We start from the raw sequence: 19,509 nt of genomic DNA, 5'->3' as shown, positions 1-19,509 counted from the left end.
CCTTGACTGTCCTCAAAACACCAGGCAAACTCCTACCTCACTCAGGTCTTTAACATTCACTGTTCCCTCTGCCTGGAAATCTTCTCTCAGGTATTCACATAGTTCATTCCTTCATTTTCTTCCAGTTTGTGCTCACATGTCACATTCTCACTGAGGCCTACCCTGACCACCTTATTTAAAATATACCCCCCACAACTGAATTGCTGGGCTGGAGGCCGTGGGGACCATGGCCTTGGGGAGCATCTAGCTCAGTTGGCATAACAGTTTATAAAGAAAATGTTCTACATTCTACTTTGGTGAGTATTGTCTAGGATCTTAAAAGCTTGTGAGCAGCTATCTAAGACACTCCACTGGTCTCACCCCATCTGGAGCAAGGAAGAATGAGGAAAACTAAGGACACAGGGAAGGGATTGGTCCAAGGGACTGGTGGACCACAACTACCACAGCCTCTACCAGACTGATTCCAGTGCAACTAAGTGGTGCCTGGCTGCCACCTCTGAGTGCTCTGATGGGGATCACAGTGGAGGGTCCCAGACAGAGCTGGAGAAGGGTGTGGAACAAAATTCTAACTCACAAAAAAGACCAGACTTGCTGGCCTGGCAGAGACTGGAGAGGCCCTAAGAGTGTGGCCCCAGACACCTCTTGGCTCAGTGGTGAGGTCACTCATGAGGTTCACCCTTTGGCCAGGGATTGGACAGGCCCATGGAATAAGGCAAGACTAGGGGGCACACCAGCCCAGGGGTGGGGACTGGAAGGTGAGAGGGGACAGGAAAGCTGGTGGTGGGAAACCCAGGGTCAAGAGGGGTGGGTGTTGATGTGTCATTGGGTTGGTAACCAGTGTCCCGGAATACCGTGTGTGCTGTTTGAAGAGAGACTGGTTTGTCCTATAGACATTTATCTAAAGTACAATGATTAAAAAAAAAAAAAGAAAAGAAAGAAAGAAAACACCCCCCCCCCCACGTATGCTCTTAATCCCCTTTCCCTCTTCTATTTTTCCCTGTGACGATTCTTGGGAATATACCTAATTTTAAATTATTACTATACTCAATTATTGATTTTATTGTCCATTCAGTTTTTTTTTTTGTTCACTGATTTATTTCCAGTGCTTAGAAGAATACTCAGCCCCTGGTAGATATTTTATAAATACTGAATGAATGGAAGGATGAATTACCATTACTTAGAATAAGCTTAAAAGAACTAGACTTTAAACTTGATATTTGAAGAACTTTTAATTCTAACTGAATTAGTCATAGTTTAATATTCCCTGATATATGTACCTAGGATGGTGTCACCTGGAGTTTGATGGAGATTTTGGTAAGGGATAAATATATATGCTAGACTAAGGAAGAATTGTCTGTTTTTGAAACTAGATAAACCCAGATGCTTTACTCCATTTAAGGAGCCCTGGTGGCACAATGGACACCCAGGTGGCATAGTGGTTAAGTGCTATGGCTGCTAACCAAGCGGTCAGCAGCTCAAATCCACCAGGTGCTCCTTGGAAACTCTATGGGGCAGTTCTACTCTGTCCTATAGGGTCACTATGATTTGGAATTGACTCGACGGCAGTGGGTTTGGTTTGGTTTTGGTGGCACAATGGTTAAGAGCTCAGCTGCTACCCAAAAGGTCGACAGTTCAAATTCACTGGCTGCCCCTTGGAAATCGTATGGGGCAGTTCTCAACCTCCATGGGTTTGGGTTTGGCTGGTTGGTGGCACAATGATTAAGGTATTTAGCTAACTGAAAGTTGGTGGTTCAGACCCACCAGCCCCTCAGCAGGAGAAAGATGTGGCAGTCTACTTCCATAAAGATTTATGGCCATGGAAACTCTATGTGGCAGTTCTACTTTGTCTTATGTTGGTCACTATGTGTCAGACTAGATAGCAACAGGTTACTCTATTTAGAATCATGTATAAAGACAGAGAAAAATGATTCTGAGAGAGCTTGCATGATTAAACAACTTAGAGCTTTATGAGTTGGTGTTCCTGGAGTTTGTGTCTCCCTGGAAGGCGAAAGCTCTGCTACTCTTCCCAGGACTTTGTGAGCCGCTGCAATTTTCCTGGGTTTACTTTTCTTCCTACAAAAGGACAGTATTTACCCCTCTCCAGTGTCAGAAACTGTTCTTAAGGGGTTACAGGGCACCCATCAAAGGCGAAATCCACGATAGTCTTGAGCAGCTGAAAACAAGCTCATCACAATGCTGCTTTACACATTTCAAAGTTTTTTAATATGGAAAGTAACAAATGAGTTTTAAAAATTAGAATTTGGGCAACAGCAAACAGTTGAAAAGTGAACTCGAGAGGTCGTTCACCTGTAGAACTTTCAGAACGTGTTGCGGGCTGAAACAAGTCTCCATTTTTGTGGGGACCGCACAGGTCCTCGGGGCCTCGAGGGAGTGCAGTGGTTTGAGGGGCACAGCCAGGTCCTTCCACGAGTGTCCAGCAGCCTCTCAGGCCCAGCTCGGCGGTGGACAACCCAGTCCAGGCGCTGAATCTCGGTTCCGAAGGCCTTACAACTCCCTAACACAATTCAAAATTGCAGTGGAGGTGACGGCGGCAGCCCTGGCGCTCACTCCCTGTCTTTGATTATGATCTTTTCTTGAGGATCCGCCTCAGAATTTCCCCCGAGTCGTCAGAAGGAGCGCGCTTACGCGACCGGCCGCGCGCCCCCACCGCACCTCCTTCCGAACGGAGGAAATGCAAAGGTCGCTCGGCGGCCGCCTCCCGAGGCGCGCGCCCGCTGACCCCGCCCCCTCGGGCCCGCGCAGGCGCGCGCGGGGCTCCCGTTCCTGCGGCCTCCCCTCCCCCAGGCACGCCTCGCGCACCGCGTGGGGGGCGGAGCCGGCGCGGGCTGGGCGAGGGCCAGGCCCCGGGATTAGTTGGTTTCGGAGCGGAGGAGGGCGCCCGGGACGCCGCGAGCGCCGAGGAGACAAAGCCACGTCCGGGGGCCCACCGGGGGTCGGCGCGGGGTCGCTGGCGCCCCAGACGGCGGGGGGGGGCTCCGCGGGGCGCGCGCTGCCCGGACACCCGCTGCCGCCTCGCAACAGGTCCGCCGCCTCCTGGGCGGCCTCTCTCGGCTCCCCTCCCCCGCGACCCCGGGGTCGCTCTGCTCGGCCCGGGCTGCGTCCGGCCACCCGCTTCGATGCGGTTCGGGTCCAAGATGATGCCGGTAAGCGGGCGGGCGGGCCCGGAAGTGTGCGGGTCCCAGGCGGGGATGCGTCGGCGCCGTCGCGCGGGTCCCAGTCCGGTCGGGGTTGGCGGGCGGGGGCCGGTGCCTCTGAGCCTGGGGTCGGGGAGCGGCCGCGGCTCCGGGAGGGGGCGAGGCTCTGTCCCCGGCTGCCCGCGGCGCCGGCGGAGGGAGCGGGAGAGCCTTCGCGAGCCGAGGGGTCCCAGCCGCTGCTCCGGAGTTAGTGGGGCACACACGCAGCTCTTCATCTGTGGGGGTCCTCACTTTTTGCCGTTCTTGCAGGTCAGGAAGGGAGGAACCAGGAGCCTTTTTTCTTTGCTTCGTCCTCTGTTTAAAACAAAACAAAACAAAACTCAAAACAAACAACAACAACAAAAAACTTTTTAGTGGAGTGAAATATTCCCACTGAAAAGTGTACCGCTGTTTTAGTTTTGAATTTCGAGTAGTAGTTAAGATCTCTGCTCTTTGGAAGCCCTATGGGGCAGTTCTACTCTGTCCTGTAGGGTCGCTATGAGTTGGAATCGACTCGACCGCAACCGGTTTGCTTTTTTTTTAAGTTATCTGCGATAGCAGCCAAGTTACTCTGTTTCTGGAAATTAGTTTTAGTAAATGCAACTTCAGAAGGTTTAGATTGTGGTAAAATGTGTGTGCCTGGCTCCCTCTGACCTTTGGAGAGGAGCAGTGGGTTTTTATGGGCCCCACAGGCTTTTGAGATGGCCTCCAGGCCACAGGTGGACCGCAGGTTCCAGCGCTGCACGAGGGAAGGAGAAGCTGTAATTTTTGAAATGCCTTTTCTCACCGATCACAGATTCTGAAGGGTTGCAGTGGATTTTGCAGACTTTTAGTAATGTATTTCCTCGTGAAAGTTGTACTCGCCCTTCTTCCACTAAAGTGGAATCGTCTTGCAGTTGTCCGATGTTTTCCTGTGGCTTCATTTAGTGGCACAAACGGCTTTTCTTTTACTTTTATAAAATCTGCGTAATCGGGTGATGACAGATTTGTTTATTTGAAATCACAGATGCATGGTAGGGCTTCCTAAACTTCCACACACTGGCCAAACTTTACTGTTAAATGGATTTAGATGGTCTGGGGTATTTTATCCTACCAGGATTCAGGGAATTTGAATTTCAAGGAAAGTGTTAATAGCGTTATGCACCCTTTTTGAGTTTAATACCTGGTTGTGAAGTCAGGTTTGTAACTTGAATGCCCTGACATTAAATAGGGTACCACGGATGTGTACCAGGAGGGATTTTACTTTTAATATTTTTATTCCTTGGAGTTACATTTCCTTGTCTTGAAATAATTTTTGCAGATTGTCTGCTAATTTTTCCTAAAATAAGGAGCAAGAGAACAGATGTTGGTTGTTGCAGTGATTTCTTCCTTAAAGATCAGGTCAGGTGCCCTCTGGGCTTTCTTAAAACTTGTGGAAGTTTTCCTTCTCCCAGCTGTGTATCAGATCATCAGAACTGATGAGAAATTATGCAGCTCTTGAAGCTAAATTTAACTTAGCGGTGTGGCTCTCCTGATTGCCTTTCTGATGTCAGAGTAGAATCTTAATAAGGCTCATGATGTGGTCAAGTCAGACTAATGCTTCAGTATTGGTTTAGTTTCTACCCTTGTGACCACGGGCTTACTATTACTGTTATTGTCTTTAATGACTTCTCCCTCAGTTTCATCATCTCTAAAATGGGGATGATAATAGTGCGTAATCTCTTAGGGCGGTTGTGAGGATTAGAGTTGCTGTGGGTGAAGCAGTTCCTGCTCTGCCTGGCTCAGAGTAGGTGCTGGATGAGTAGGTGCTGGGTGAGTAGGTGCTGGGCGAGTAGGTGCTGGATGAGGCCTTGTCCTCCTCAACCTGCAGCGTTGGCTAAACTGGCTACTCCTCTGCTTGACATACAGTCTTTAAAAATAACGAAACTGTTTTTCATTTAAAAAAACAAACCCGTTGCTGTCCCGTCAATTCCCAATTCATAGCGACCCTGTAGGACAGAGTAGAACTGCCCCATGGGGTTTCCAAGGAGCGGCTGGTGGGTTCCAAGTGCTGACCTTTTGGGCTCCATTTGTCATTTAGTAACTTTGTATTATATGTGTTTCCTTTTCCTGTAATATTTTGGATACTTGAACATAAAAATGTTATCTTGAATACATTTCTCACCTTTGGCTTTTAACGCTCTTGGGTTTTTATTCCAACGTGAGTGAGGTTTTGTATTTTATTACTCTAAAACATTCTCACCAATTTATCAGCCAAGCATTGTGCGTGATACGCCTCAGAATATAGACGTTTGCCTTGATTGGCTTCTAAAGGCAGAGAGATTGCTGTTTAGAGGGAATTACATTAAAAACGTACAGATCCGTGTCCGTGTGTTCTCCCACCAAATGGTAGAGAATCAAGTGATTTTCTTTCACGTGGGCCGTGAAGTGATAATTGGACCCAAATCCAGAAGTGGGAGATGCACTTGGTAGGCTGACTAAAAATAAGTAGAGAAGAGTTGAGAATCGCCACAGTTGAGGTAATGACAGGGTAGTGCAGAAATGGGGGTGATAATTACACTCCTTTTCAGATACCTGCCATGGTTAGTAGCTCTGCTTCTACAATATTTCTATGACTTGGTGAGGAGGAACTGATTAACCTTTCATACCTGACACTTTTTTATTTTTCTGCATTAAAGAGATTGTTTGCAGCTCGGGACTGTAGTTTTTAGTGAGTCCTCTCATTTAATTATCAAATTAAAAAAAAAGTAATTATTAAAAGCAAAAATTCTCAGCCACTTAAAAATTATTTCGGCGATCTTTTATTCCTTGCTTTCATTTTGTGAAGTGTTATATTAAGAAATGTACTTTTTGAAAGAGCTTCGTTGCTGTAAGATGCTGTCGAGCTGGTTCCGACTCATAGCAGCCGTATGTACAACAGAAGGAAACCCTACCAGGTCCTGCCCCATCCTCACAATTGTTGTGCTTGAGCCCACTGTTGCAGCCACTGTGTCATTCTATCTCGTTGACCGTCTCTCCTCTCTTTCACTGACCCTCTACTTTACCAAACATGATGTCCTTCTCCAGGGACTGATCCCAAAGTATGTGAGATGAAGTCTTGCCATCCTTTTTTCTGAGGCGCATTCTGGTTGTATTTCTTCCAAGACGAATTTGTTCGTTCTTCTGGCAGTCCATGGGATATTCAGTATTCTTCGCCAACATCATGGTTCAAATGAAAGAGCTTGGCTGACCCTAAAAGGATTCATTGCTGTTTTCAGATATAATTTTCTAAAAATTTGTGCCTACTACTGAAATAGTTAAAACAACAACAACAGAAACCCTGCACACAAAACACAGTATTCTGCGGTGACATACGAGAAGCCAGAGGGCTTGAATTTGCCCAGGTCTCACAGTAGTAGAGAGACCTACTGTGTGTCCAACTATGATGGCAGTGTTCTCTCTCTGCGCTGTCCCATAGAGTAGCCACCAGCCACATGTGGCTTCTGCTCTTGAAATGTGGCTAGTGGGACGGAGGAACTGAATTTTTAAAGCAAAATTATTTAATTTTAATTATATTTAAATAAATTAAAATTAAATAGCAACATTCCTTTAGTTTGACAAAGTGGCAAAAAGAATAACTTTACATTTGAATCATGTTTTCAGCTCCATGTTTATATTAGTACTTTAAGAATGAAAGAGTAATGGCCTGTATATCCCAGAGGACTTGAGGAATGGATTTTCCCAGTAACTTAGCATTCTGTTTAGCAGAATGTTGTCATATACCCCTTATATGGATAGAAAATTATAGCTTATTTTAAAAAGCTAAATTGAACTGACCGTGACTTTATTTTAATTTATGACATTTTATTTTTCAGTGCTATAGAGGCAGTGGAAACTCTGGTGGCGTAGTGGTTAAGTGCTACGGCGGTTAACCAAAGGGTCGGCAGTTTGAATCCACCAGGTGCTCCTTGGAAACTCTATGGGGCAGTTCTACTCTGTCCTATAGGGTTGCTATGATTTGGAATTGACTCTTCGGCACTGGGTTTGTTTTTTTGGTTTTATAGAGGCAGTATAATTATTTTTGGTTATTCCATGATGCTATAAAATACTATCTGATTGTTTGAACTTCTAGTATTGGGAGTCTAGGACAAAAGATGGGATATCATATTACACTATCTCCTTTAGAAATCTGACACCTCATTAGTAGGAGTTATATATTTCTAAAAGTAACTATGTGCAAGTTCCACAGACCAGTAGCTTAACTTCTGCTTAAATATTAATTTTTTTCATGTAAAAGTCTTTTTATTTGCCTGTAGTTTCCAAACTGAAATTGTGGATTGAAATGGAAAGGTCTTCAAGTTACACACTTGGAACACTGGATTTATATGATTATTCGTTACCAGATTCTGACTCATGACAACCCCACATGTGTCAGAGTAGAACTGTGCTCCCTAGGATTTTCAGTGGCTGCTTTTTCTGCAGTAGATTGCCAGGCCTTTCTTCCGAGGTACTTCTGAGTGGATTCCAACCTTCAGCCTTTCTGTTTGTAGCTAAGTGCGTCAACTCTTTGCACCACTCAGGGACTCTTTATGTGATTATATCATATGCTAAAGTATTCTTTTTTATTGTTGAGTAGTAACGTAGCAAGTTAGCTTAGATCAGCTTTTATTCCAGAAGAAAGTTTAGGGTAGATTTTCTGTGTATCTTTATTGTAATTCCCGAAGGCTGTTAAGCGAGCCATCTATTTTTAAAATGTACAAAATGTCTCACATTTCTTGTGCTGTAGTTAGCTTTGTTGCTTCGTGACGCCTCTTAATTAAAAGCTGAAAGGCATTTAAACATTTCTGTATTTTTCACCTGTTTCAGAAAACCAGATTTAGACTTTTAAAAGAAACAGCACAAGCATACAGCTGCTTACCTGTAAAAAGTTAAAGAGAATTTACTTATCTGGAAGGGGCTTTGAGGGTCTTTTGTTCATATGCTGCTTCTAGGAAGAATGGTTTTTCCTCCCGCTTCACGCCCCCTCCCCATCAACAAACAGTGAAAAACAAAGCAGAGCCTTTCTTTTCTGGAGCTTTTAAGGAACACTGGAGGCCTTTATCTCTTTTGGTAATCTGCCATAGTGTGTGGCACGCCTTTAAAAGTTTTTCTAAAGCAAATTTAAAACCTGGGGTGTTGTTCAGACTCTCCAGCTGACATAGGGTGACTGCATACCAGTTCATGCTGGTATGACTTGTCATTGTGTATTGTAAACTTCTCCTCAGTCTTCTGTGCCCACAGGTATGAATTCTCCAAGAACAGGGAGAGTGGAGTATAAGAGTGTAGGAATCCAGAGTGCTCTTTTCTGCTTGTGTCACTCAACCAAGCCAAATATTATTGAAATACTTGTTTTTGATGGTGGTGCTGGGTACTGAGCAGAACATTTTTCTTTAATCAGATGTTTTGAGAAAAGAAAGTCTAGATGACATGACTGTGTGTGAAATTTGGATACTTATGTTGAAGTGGTAGGTGGGACATTAAAATTCTTACCTTGTTGGAGAGAGCCCAGAAGTTTGAGCCTTTTGGCATACTTTAGCAACAACTAAGTGTTAAGGAGGCAATGATTCCTAAAACCTTTTGCATACTCTCTTATCAAAAGAAAATTGTCTTATCAAAGAAATGCTAATTCTAAACATTGTACGGTGTGCAGGAAAAGTAGTTTCATACACAGTGATTGTGGTCATTTTTAGCTGTTTTCTCCTAAAATTTACTCAAAGAACAAATGTTTTATTTGGGTGATAATCGAATGAGGTTTTTCTTGAAAATGTTCATTTGGCCGGTAAATACTGAACTTTTAATTAAAAAAAAAAATTTTTTTTTTTTTTTTTTGTTGTTGAGAACATACTGTGCGTAGCAGAACATACACCGGTTCCACAGTTTCTGCAGGTACAATTCAGTGACATTGAGTACATTCTTTGAGTTATGCAACCATTCTCACCCTCCTTTTCTGAGTTATTCCCTCATTAACAGAAACTGACTGCTCCCTAAATTTTCTGTCTAAACTTTCGAGTTGCTGTTGTCAGTCCGATCCTATATAGGTAGATCTTAAAAGAGCACAATGCTCAGGGCACACATTCTTTACTACTTAAGCTGAATTATTATTTGGTTTTAAGAAGATCTTGGGATATTTTTGGTTCAAGGTTTAAAGATTATCTCAGGGCAGTAGTTTCAGGAGTTTATCCAGCGTCCATGGCTCCAGAAATTCCGGAGTCCATGAGAATTTAACATTCCGTTCTGCATTCCCCCCTTTTGATCAGGATTCTTCTAAAGAACCTTTGATCAAAATGTTCAGTAATGGAAGATAGGCAGCATCCAGTTTTTCTGGTCTCATGGCAAAGAAGGGCAGTTATTAGCCACACATGTGAGACAATTAACTACACATTCCATATCCTCCTTTTCCTGACTTTCTTTCCTTTGTTGCTCCAGGTGAATAGAGATCAATTGTTGTGCTTTGGATGGCCTCTTGCAAGCTTTTAAGACCCCAGGCACTTACAGTGAACCAGGAGTAGAACAGAAGCACTAAATATTAGACCACTTAACTGGGTTGTCACATGAAACCATTGACCTAAACCTCCAAAACAAGGAACCAAATCCCGTGAGGTTTTTGGTTGTACGTAAGCTACCTTGGCAGCTACTCTTTTTTTTTGTAGTTGTTGTAAATATACGTATCACAACTTTTGCCAATTCAACTTTTTTTTAATGTTTAACTTTTATTGTACTTTAGATGCAAATTTACAGAGGAAATTAGTTTCTCATTAAATAATGCACATATTATTTTGTGACATTGGTTGCCATCCCCACGACATATCATCGTTCTCCCATTCCCTATCTTGGGTTCCCCATTACCAGCTTTCCTGTCCCTCCTGCCTTCTTGTCCTTGCCTTTGGGCTGGTGTGCCCATTTAGTCTCATTTTGTTTTATAGGCCTGTCTAATCTTTGGCTGAAGGGTGAACCTCAGTATTGACTTTAGCACTGAGTTAAGATGGTGTCTGGGGGCCATACTCCTGGGGGTTTCTCCAGTCTCTGTCAGACCAGTAAGTCTAGTCTTCTTTTGTGTGTGTGAGTGTGTGTGAATTTGAATTTTGTTCTATATTTTACTCCAGCTCTGTCAGGGACCCTCTATTGTGATCCCTGTCAGAGCTGTTGGTGGTGGTAGCAGGGCACCATCTAGTTATGCTATATTCAGTCTGGTGGAAGCTGTGGTATTTGCGATCCATTAGTTCTTTGTACTAATCTTTCCCTTGTGTCCTTGGTTTTCTTCATTCTCCTTTGCTCCAGATGGGGTGAGAACAGTGGACTATATGAGATAGCTGCTTACCAACTTCTAAGACCCCAGATGCTACTCAGTGAAATAGGATGTGGAACATTTTCTTTGTATGTAAACTATGTTATACCAGTTGAACTAGATATCCCCCGAGTCCATGGTCCCCAGCCCTCAGGCCAGTAATTCGGTCCCTCAGGGAGTTTGGATGTGTCTATGAAGCTTATGACCTTGTCTTGGTCAAGCCGTGCTGAGTTCCCCAGTATTGTGTACTGTCTTACCCTTCGCCAAAGTTACCACTTGTCTGTTGTCTAATTAGTGTTTTTCCCTCCTTCTCCTCCCTTGTAACCATCAAAGATTTTTTCTGTGTGTAAACCTTTTCTTGTGTTTTTATAATAGTGGTCTCATACAGTATTTGTCCTTTTGTGATTGACTTATTTCACTCAGCATTGGGGCCTCCAGATTCATCCATGTTGTGAGATGTTTCACAGATTCATCATTGTTCTTTATCCTTGTGTAGTATTCCATCGTGTGTATGTACCATAGTTTATTTATCCATTCATCTGTTAATGGGCACTTAGGTTGTTTCCATCTTTTTGCTATTGTGAATAATGCTGCCGTGAACATGGGTGTGTATACGTCTATTTGTGGGACAGCTCTTATCTCTGTAGGATATATTCCTAGGAGTGGGATTGCTGGGTCATAATGCTATTTCTATTTCTAGCTTTTTAAGGAAGTGCCATATCATTTTCCAAAGTGGTTGTACCCAATTCGACTTTTTGAAGATGTACAACTTATTGACAGCAATTGCATTAATAAGCTGTGCAACCCTACCATTAGTCAGTGTAATTTTTCCACACCATAAGTGAAACCAGGTCTTCAAACCGAGTTCATTCTGGTTGGAACATCTGCCAAGAATTTGCATTTCTAACAAGTTCCTGGGAAGTTATACCTAAGAATCACCTGGGAATCTTGTTAGAATGTAGATTCTGATTCAGTATATCGGGGCTGGAAAGGCAAATTCTTACCGGGAGTTCTAATTGCAAACTTAGTGTTCCATAAGCAATAATCCCCCCTTTCCCTCTCCCTCCCACCCCTGGTAACCAATAATAAACTTCAGTCTCTATAGTTGCCTCTTCTTGTCTTTTTATATATGATGTCATACAATATCTGTACTTTAGTGTTTGACTTATTTTGCTCAGCATGATGTCTTCATGTTCCATCCATGTTGAAGCCTGTCTCTCTGGCTGAGTAGTATTCCATTGTATGGATAGGCCACATTTTGTTTATCCATTCAGTATTGATGGGCATTTAGGTTGTTGAACTTTCACTTTTGAAATGCATACTTCAATTATTTTTCTAGAAACAGATTTATAACTGAACACTACTCTCTTTCAATTTCGAACATTTCAACCAAATATCCTTTAGGGCACAAGTATAAAAAAGTAGTAGAAAATCTTTAACAGTTATACCAGTTTAAACTACTGTTATCGGTAGGTGCCTTTGAGTCGGTTCAGACTCATATTGACCCCGTGTACAACAGAAGGAAACACTGCCTGGTCCTCTGCCATCCTCACAATCGTTGTTATGCTTGAGCCCATTGTTGCAGCCACTGTATCAATCTGTCTTGTTGAGGGTCTTCCTCTTTTTCGCTGACCCTCTGCCTTACCAAGCATGATGTCCTTCTCCAAGGACTGGTCACTCCTGATAACACGTGCAAAGTATGTGAGACATAGTCTCGCCATCCTTGCTTCTAAGGAACATTCTGGCTGTACTTTTTCCAAGACAGATTTGTTACTAGTAGTATTGATAAAAAATGATGGAGACAATTTGCTAATCTTCCTCCCTCTGGCTGAGAGCCCTTTTGTGCTGAACACTGTGATTTAGGCTGGTTGTTCCATCTAATCCCATCATTATCCTGTGAGGTGGAGCTTTCCATTCTTGTTCAACAGGTGAGAAATTTGAAGCTTATAGGGTTTAAATAATTTGCTCCTGGTCACTCAGTAGAAATGAGATTTGAACCAGGTCTGCCGGTAAACACATGCTGTGTTCAAGATGGCAAATGCCTGGATTAGAGTATTTTTATATATTTGACAGGACAAAAGTGGTTAGGATGTTCTTTTGGCAAATGGTAACTTGAAATGTTGCTTTTTGGAGTGTAACTAATTATTTTTGAAGTACAAAAGGAAGAAGTGGAGACATGTTCTCGTATTTAAATCCAAACTGACAACATTGATTTGTCCAGGTTTGTCTGGTGTGATTACCTCACCAGGTCTCATAGAACTCTCAAATTGTCCACATCTGCGGGAGAGAAAACCAAAACCAAATCCACTGTCGTCGAGTCGATCCTGACTCATAGCGACCCTATAGGTCAGAGTAGAACCACCCCACAGAGTTTCCAAGGGGCCCCTGCTGGGTTTGAAGTGCCGACCTTTTGGTTAGCCATCATAGCTCTTAACCACTATGCCACCAGAGTTTCTGCAGGGAGAGAGAGGGTGTAATAATTCAGTTTCGGATGAAGGGTGTTGGATAACGTTCTTTCTTCAGATGATATCCTTCCCGGGGGCTTGGGGGTGATGATGTGTGCAAGAAAGGATCAGAAGTGGAATAGGCACATTGGGGGACATGGAAGATAGGGAAATATCATATAACAGTGTCTGCTGTTGGGGTTGCCATCGTCATTCTTCAGGCATTTCCAGTTGCTTGAATGGTACAGTAGCGACTCTTGAAGGAATGCCTACCGCTGGTGGTGTGTCCAGATGGGGTGCAAGTGACAGGATCTCTGCTTGGTGCTTTGGGGCTGTCTGGGTAGTGAGAAATAGTGATTCAGTTTAGTCAGGAGAGTTTATCATAGATAGGGACTGATGTTTGAATGAAATCACATTAAGTCATTGCTGTTCATTCTTTCTCATTAACCTGGTATTTTCGGATGGCCATTTTGGGACACTTATTTAGTAAACATCCACTATATTCCAGGCACTGTTCTAAGTACTGTGGGGACAGGAGAGAATGAGACCGCTTTCGGGGAGCTTACCTTTCACACACTTAGTGAGGGGTCTGGGTGGGGGAGACAAACAAAAAAGAAAAATATCAGCTTTAAATAGGATTTAAGTTTACAACTTGCTCTAGTGACATTCAGGAGCCCTGGTGGTGTAGTACTTAAGAGCTTGGCTGCTAACCGAAAGGTCGGCAGTTCATACCCACTAGCCGCTCCTTGGAAACCCTATGGGGCAGTTCTACTCTGTTCTATAGTGTCCCCATGAGTCGGAATCGACTCGAGGGGCAACTGGGTTTTTGACTTAGTGACATTCAGAAGCTACAGGGGTGAGAGAAGAAACACTTAACTCTTACTCAGGATTGGAAATAAGACCAAGGCTGGAAATAGTGGGTGGTTACTCCCATATCCACACACTCCTTTCTGTGGGACTAAAGAGAAACCATACTTAAAAAAAAAAAAAAATTGTGGTAAATATGTATGTAACAAATCATTTATTTGCCTTTTTAACATTCTTCACATGTACAACTCAGTGACATTAGTTACGCTTATCATTGTTCAACCGTTACCATTATCCATTTCCAAACCTTTTTCTCACCCTCAGTAGAAGCTCAGTGTCGCCTCAGCAGTGAGACCCTTTTCCCCTTCCTCCCCCCTGCTCTTGGTAACCAGTGATAAACTTTGGTCGGGATATACTTGCTTAGCCTACATATTTCATATAAGCGGAATCATACTATTGTCCTTTTGTGACTTATTTCACTCAGCGTAATGTTTCCAAGGTTCATGTGGTAGCATGTATCAGGACTTCATTTTTCTTTATGGTTGAATAATATTCCATTGTATGTATGTACCACATTTTGTTTATTCAGTCTTCTGTTGATGGACATTGGGCTGTTTCCATCTTTTGACTATTGTGAATAGTGCTACAATGAACCAACCCAAAACCTGTTGCTGTTGAGTTGATTTTGACTCACAGTGACCCTATAGGACAGAGTAGAACTGCCCCATAGGGTTTCCAAGGCTATAATCTTACATGAAAGCAGACTGCCACATCTTTTTCCTGCGGAGCAGCTGGCGAGTCCTAACTGCTGGCCTTTTGGTTAGCAGCTGAGTGCCTAATCACTGTGCCACCAGGGCTTCTCTATAATGAACATTTGCGTGCAAACATCTGTTTGTGTTCCTGCTTTCATTTCTTCTGGGCGTATACCTAGGAGTGGGATTGCTGGGTCATACGGAAACCCTGGTGGCATAGTGGTTCTACAGCTGCTAACCAAGAGGTTGGCAGTTTGAATCTACCGGGCCCTCCTTGGAAACTCTGTAGGGCAGTTCTGCTCTGTCCTGCAGGGTCACTATGAGTCAGAATTGACTCGACGGCAGCAGGGTTTTTTTTTTTTTTTAATGGTAATTCTATGTTTGACTTTTTGAGGAGCTGTCACACTTTTCCACAGTGGTTGTACCATTTACAATCCCACCAGCAATGGATGAGGGTTTCAGTTCTCTCCACATCCTCATTAACATGTGTATTCCCTTTTTTAAATCATAGCCATTTTAGTGGGTGTGAAGTGACATATCATTGTAGTTTTGATTTGCATCTCCCTAATGGCTGGTGGGAAACCCTGGTGGCGTAGTGGTTAAGTGCTATGGCTGCTAACCAAAGGGCCGGGAGTTCGAATCCGCGAGGCGCTCCTTGGAAACTCTGTGGGGCAGTTCTACTCTGTCCTATAGGGTTGTTATGAGTCGGAATCGACTTGACGGCACTGGGTTTGGGGTTTGGTAATGGCTAGTGAGGAGCCCTGGTAGTGCAGTGGTTAAACTCTAGGCTGCAAACTGAAAGGTTGGCAGTTTGAACCCACCAGCCGCTCTGGGGGAGAAAGATGTGGCAGTCGGCTTCTGTAAAGATAACAGCCTTGGAAACCCTATGAGGCAGTTCTCCTCTATCCTTTGGGGTTGTTATGAGTTGGAATCAACTTGAAAGACAATGGGTGAATGGCTTTAATGGCTAGTGACATTGAACATCTTTTCCTGTGCTTGTTGGCCATTGGTATTTTCTTGGTGAAATGACTGTTCAAGTTCTTTGCCCATTTTTTGATTGGGTTGTTTGTCTTTTTATGGTTAAGTTGTAGGATGTATATGTGTGTGTATATATATGTATAATTAAAAAAAAAATTAAGCCCTTATCAGTTATATGGTTCCCAGAATTTTTTCCCAGTCTGTAGGTTGTCTCTTCACTTGCTGATGAAGTTCTTTGATGAACAAAAATTTTTAATTTTGACGAGGTCCCCTTTATCTGTTTTGTCTTTTGTGCTTGTGTTTTTGGTGTTTATCGAAGAATCCATTGTTAAAATCTGGGCCCTGAAGCATTACCCCTATGTTTTCTTCGAAGAGTTTTATGGTTTCAGTTCTTACACTTAGGTCTTTGATACATTTTGAGTTAGTTTTTTTATATGGTGTGAGGTATGGCTCCTGGTTTGCTCTTTGCAGGTGGAGGTCCAGGTGTCCTGGCACCATTTATTGAAGAGACGATTCTTTCCCCATTGGATGGAGTTAGCACCCTTATAAAAATATCAACTGCCTGTAGATATACGAGTTTATTTCTGAACTCACAGTTCTCTTTCATTGGTCTATATGGCTGTCATTGTACCAGTACCAGACAGGATAAACCATACTTACAGTGAATCATCAGAGACCTCTAAAGAGCTGTACAGAAAAATTAAAATTTAGACTTGAGAGAAAGCTTTTTTTTTATTTTGTCACTATGGTTCCTTAAAACTGAGTAGGATGCATCAGGTTTCTCAAGGGACCCAAAACCTTAAAAACGTTATAGAGAAACTATGCATACCATACTGCCCTGGCAGCTTCTGCTCTTTCCCCTAAAAGTTCCTTGGCCTTTTTTTTTTTTTTTTAAATCAGAGGTATCTTCATTTTACCGATGCAAAGTAACCAGTGATCTAAGAAATTCATGTCAGAGCTGGCTTTATCTAGAAATTGTTTCAAGATCTAGATGATAAATACTAGCTAGTTTGTGATGTGTATAAAAAAATTTTTTTTTTTTATATATATATATTTTTTTTTTGGTGAGAGGGGCTTATTTGTTAATTTCCTGAAAAGTGGGCTGTTTTGGACAACACCTTTATTTTTAGACATAGATAAGCTCTTTCTCTCATAGGCTTTGCTTGTCGCTGTCTGTAGCCAGAGACCTGGGTGTCATCTGACTCTTCTTCTTTTCCATTGCTGTTTGGTCACTGTGCCTTGTGGACCTGTGTCCAGCCCCTGGTGCTTGTACTCTGCTTTACTCCTCTTGCCCAAGCTGTTGTAATCCTCTCCTCATTTATTTTCTTTCTTTACTGTTCCTGTTTCTCCAATCCATTCAACCCACTGAAACATAAATGTTTTCTCTCTGTAGGATTCTTCAAGCCTGATTTCTATTACAGCATAAAGTTTAAACTCCTTAGCCAGATATAAAGTTTCTCTGTTGTGTAATCCAGTGGATTTCAGTCTTTTTCTGTCAGTGATAGATTTCCATTCTAGAATCTTCAGCCTCCCGTTGGAAGTGACCAAAAGACTTGAAACACTGAGCAAACCCGTTGCTGTCAAGTTGATTCCAACTCATAGTGACCCTATAGGACAGAGTAGAACTGCCCCATTGAGCTTCCAAGGACAGCCTGGTGGATTCGAACTGCTGACCTTTTGATTAGCAGCCATAGCACTTAACCACTACGCCACCAGGGTTTCTGAATAAGGCAGCAGTAAAACATAGCACCTGCTTCAATGGAGCTGTAGCTCTGTGATTGGCAGTCCAGGACCATGTGGAAAGGGCATTCAGTCATCAGGTATTCCTTTGACCTTCGTTTGGAATTGTGTTACAGCTTGGGAAGGCCTGTTTACTGCCATGGAACTGACCTCACTCATTTGTACCCGTCCTAAGGCAGTCTGCTTTGGGACTGTGTGTGGGGCTTGGTGTTGCCTTATTCTCTTGCTCACAGCAAGGTGGACTGTGTTGTATACTGCTCTCCATGATCTGCTCTGCTCCATCTGACTTTGCCATGACAGTGTGTGTGTGGGTAAATTACGTACATGGAAGGTTTTTGCAGCACACCTGTGATTTAGGGATTGAGAATTGGCCTGTCCAGCCTTGACTTTTCCCCCCTCATTATTTCAGCACTTCCAGATTGTGGCTATTACAGCAGACCAGGTTTTTCAAGCCTCTTCCGGCTTGTCTTACTTATGCTTCAGTTTTCAATCCAGTGGTACTTCTGTGGAGCTCACTTCTACTCTTTGAGGTGGATTAATTTTTTTTCTGTTCTCACTGGACCTTAAAGATACCCCCATAAGGAAGTTCTCACATTGCGTTGTCTTCGTTTGCATTGCCCCTGTTCTGTAAGCTCTTTCAGGGTGTGGATCGTGCCTTCGCATCTTTGTGGTTCCAGCACTAGCATGCTGTTTGACACGGTATCAGGACTTAACAAATACTGTTTAGGTGAATGAATGAATACTCTTAATTTTGGTTTTCTTTAATGGAGCCCTGACGACACAGTGGTTGAGAGCTATGACTGAACCAAAAGGTTGGCAGTTCGAATCCACCAGCTGCTCCGTGGAAACCCTATGGGACATTTCTACTCAGTACTATAGGGTCGCTATGAGTCGGAATTGACTTGATGGCAACGAGTTTTAAGGAGGATAGTTCTTGCCCATTTAAATTCATGTTCTTTATTGGCTCATGTGCTTTCGTAAAGATTTTCACAGGGGCAAAATCTTTGAAAATGGAGAAGCACTTCCATAGCAAGATGGAAAAGGAGACAGGAAAGAAATTAGAAGCAGTGGATTAGTTGTACTCATAACCTCATTGATGGGCCTTAAAAATAAGTGTTTAATGAATAAAAGTAAAAAATAGAATGAAATATGTAATAGTACCTTTACATAAAATAGGATCCCTGGTGGTGCAGTGGCTAAAACGCTTGGCTGATCAGTGGTTTGAAACCATCAGCAGCTCAGTGGGAGAAAGATGTGACGGTCTGCTTCTGTAGAGATTTACAGCCTTGGAAACAGTATGGGTTGCTTTGAATCAGAATTGACTCGATGGCAGTGGGTTTTTGGGTTTGAGTTATATAAAATAAAATACACGTACATAAAACAACAGCCCTGTTTGCAAGAAGGTGTACCAACTAACTTACAGAATGCTTGGGGGGGGGGGCAGAGGGAGGAGAAAGGAATCCACTAGTTAAATATATATATCTTTACATTTATATATATATATATGTATATTTATATCTTGGTTAGCAGCCTAGCGTTTAACCATTGCACCACCAGGGCTCTTTTTTTGTAAAACATAATACTATTGAAATTGGTATTGAGACTGCATGTGTTAATGATATCCAAATTCTACTAACTTGCTGCAGTGACCAAAGGAATAGTTTATGATATTAAAAAAAAAAAAATCCATTGAATATGGTTTTAGGATGCCTGATTTTGAAAATACGCCATGATGAGCAGTGGTACACTTAACGTAGAAGTATGTTTAATATTGCTGACTCTTAAAAGAACATTGGTAGATGTAACTCATGGTAATTGAGGAGATTTTAAAAACCAGTTTAATAGCCCCAAGAGTAAACTCAAGCAGAGAGAAGCCCCTCAGAAATAATAATGGACCTTTGTGAGCAGTGATCTTCTGATAACTAACAAAGTTGGAACAGATTATCAGGGAGGCTGGAGAGTGTCCCTGAGGCAAAGGGCTCAAAGATGTAGTGTTCCTGTGGGTCCTGAGGGGGGCTCCACAGAGAACCCTGTGGGTTTCCCCCTCAGATGTCGGGAACACGGAAGGCAGTCCAGCCCTGAGATAACGGGGCAGCACGCTTACGGCAGAAGGATGGCAGCCTGACCCACAGCCGAGAGGGAGAGTGTGTACGAATCAGAGAGTTGGTGTGTAGTCTTCGGCAGCACAGCGGCCGCTGAGCAGACTGGCAGGTCTGCGAGGAGCTGAAGGCAGACTATTCCAGAAGATTGGAAAGGTTCTGCATCTCATTCCTGAACTGCTTCCCGTGTTGTAGGCCAGGCTTGGGCTGAAT

The 19,509-nt window shown here is 43.1% G+C and overlaps 1 protein-coding gene across 1 annotated transcript in view; it reads left to right on the top strand.

Moving 5' to 3' along the window:
• Positions 1-2,866: 2,866 nt before the first annotated feature.
• The window catches only part of TP53BP2 (tumor protein p53 binding protein 2), an 81,270-nt gene continuing 64,627 nt past the window's right edge, over positions 2,867-19,509 (top strand). Inside the window, exon 1 of the mRNA XM_049868151.1 lies at positions 2,867-3,164. Coding sequence (XP_049724108.1) covers positions 3,138-3,164 — 27 coding nt within the window. The 5' untranslated portion in view covers positions 2,867-3,137. The remainder of the gene's footprint in view (positions 3,165-19,509) is intronic.

This window comes from Elephas maximus, chromosome 24 (assembly GCF_024166365.1).
Source record: "Elephas maximus indicus isolate mEleMax1 chromosome 24, mEleMax1 primary haplotype, whole genome shotgun sequence".
Taxonomy (NCBI): Eukaryota; Metazoa; Chordata; class Mammalia; order Proboscidea; family Elephantidae; genus Elephas; species Elephas maximus.
Note: the sequence above shows the minus strand (reverse complement) of the source record. Positions and strands in the feature narration are given on the sequence as shown.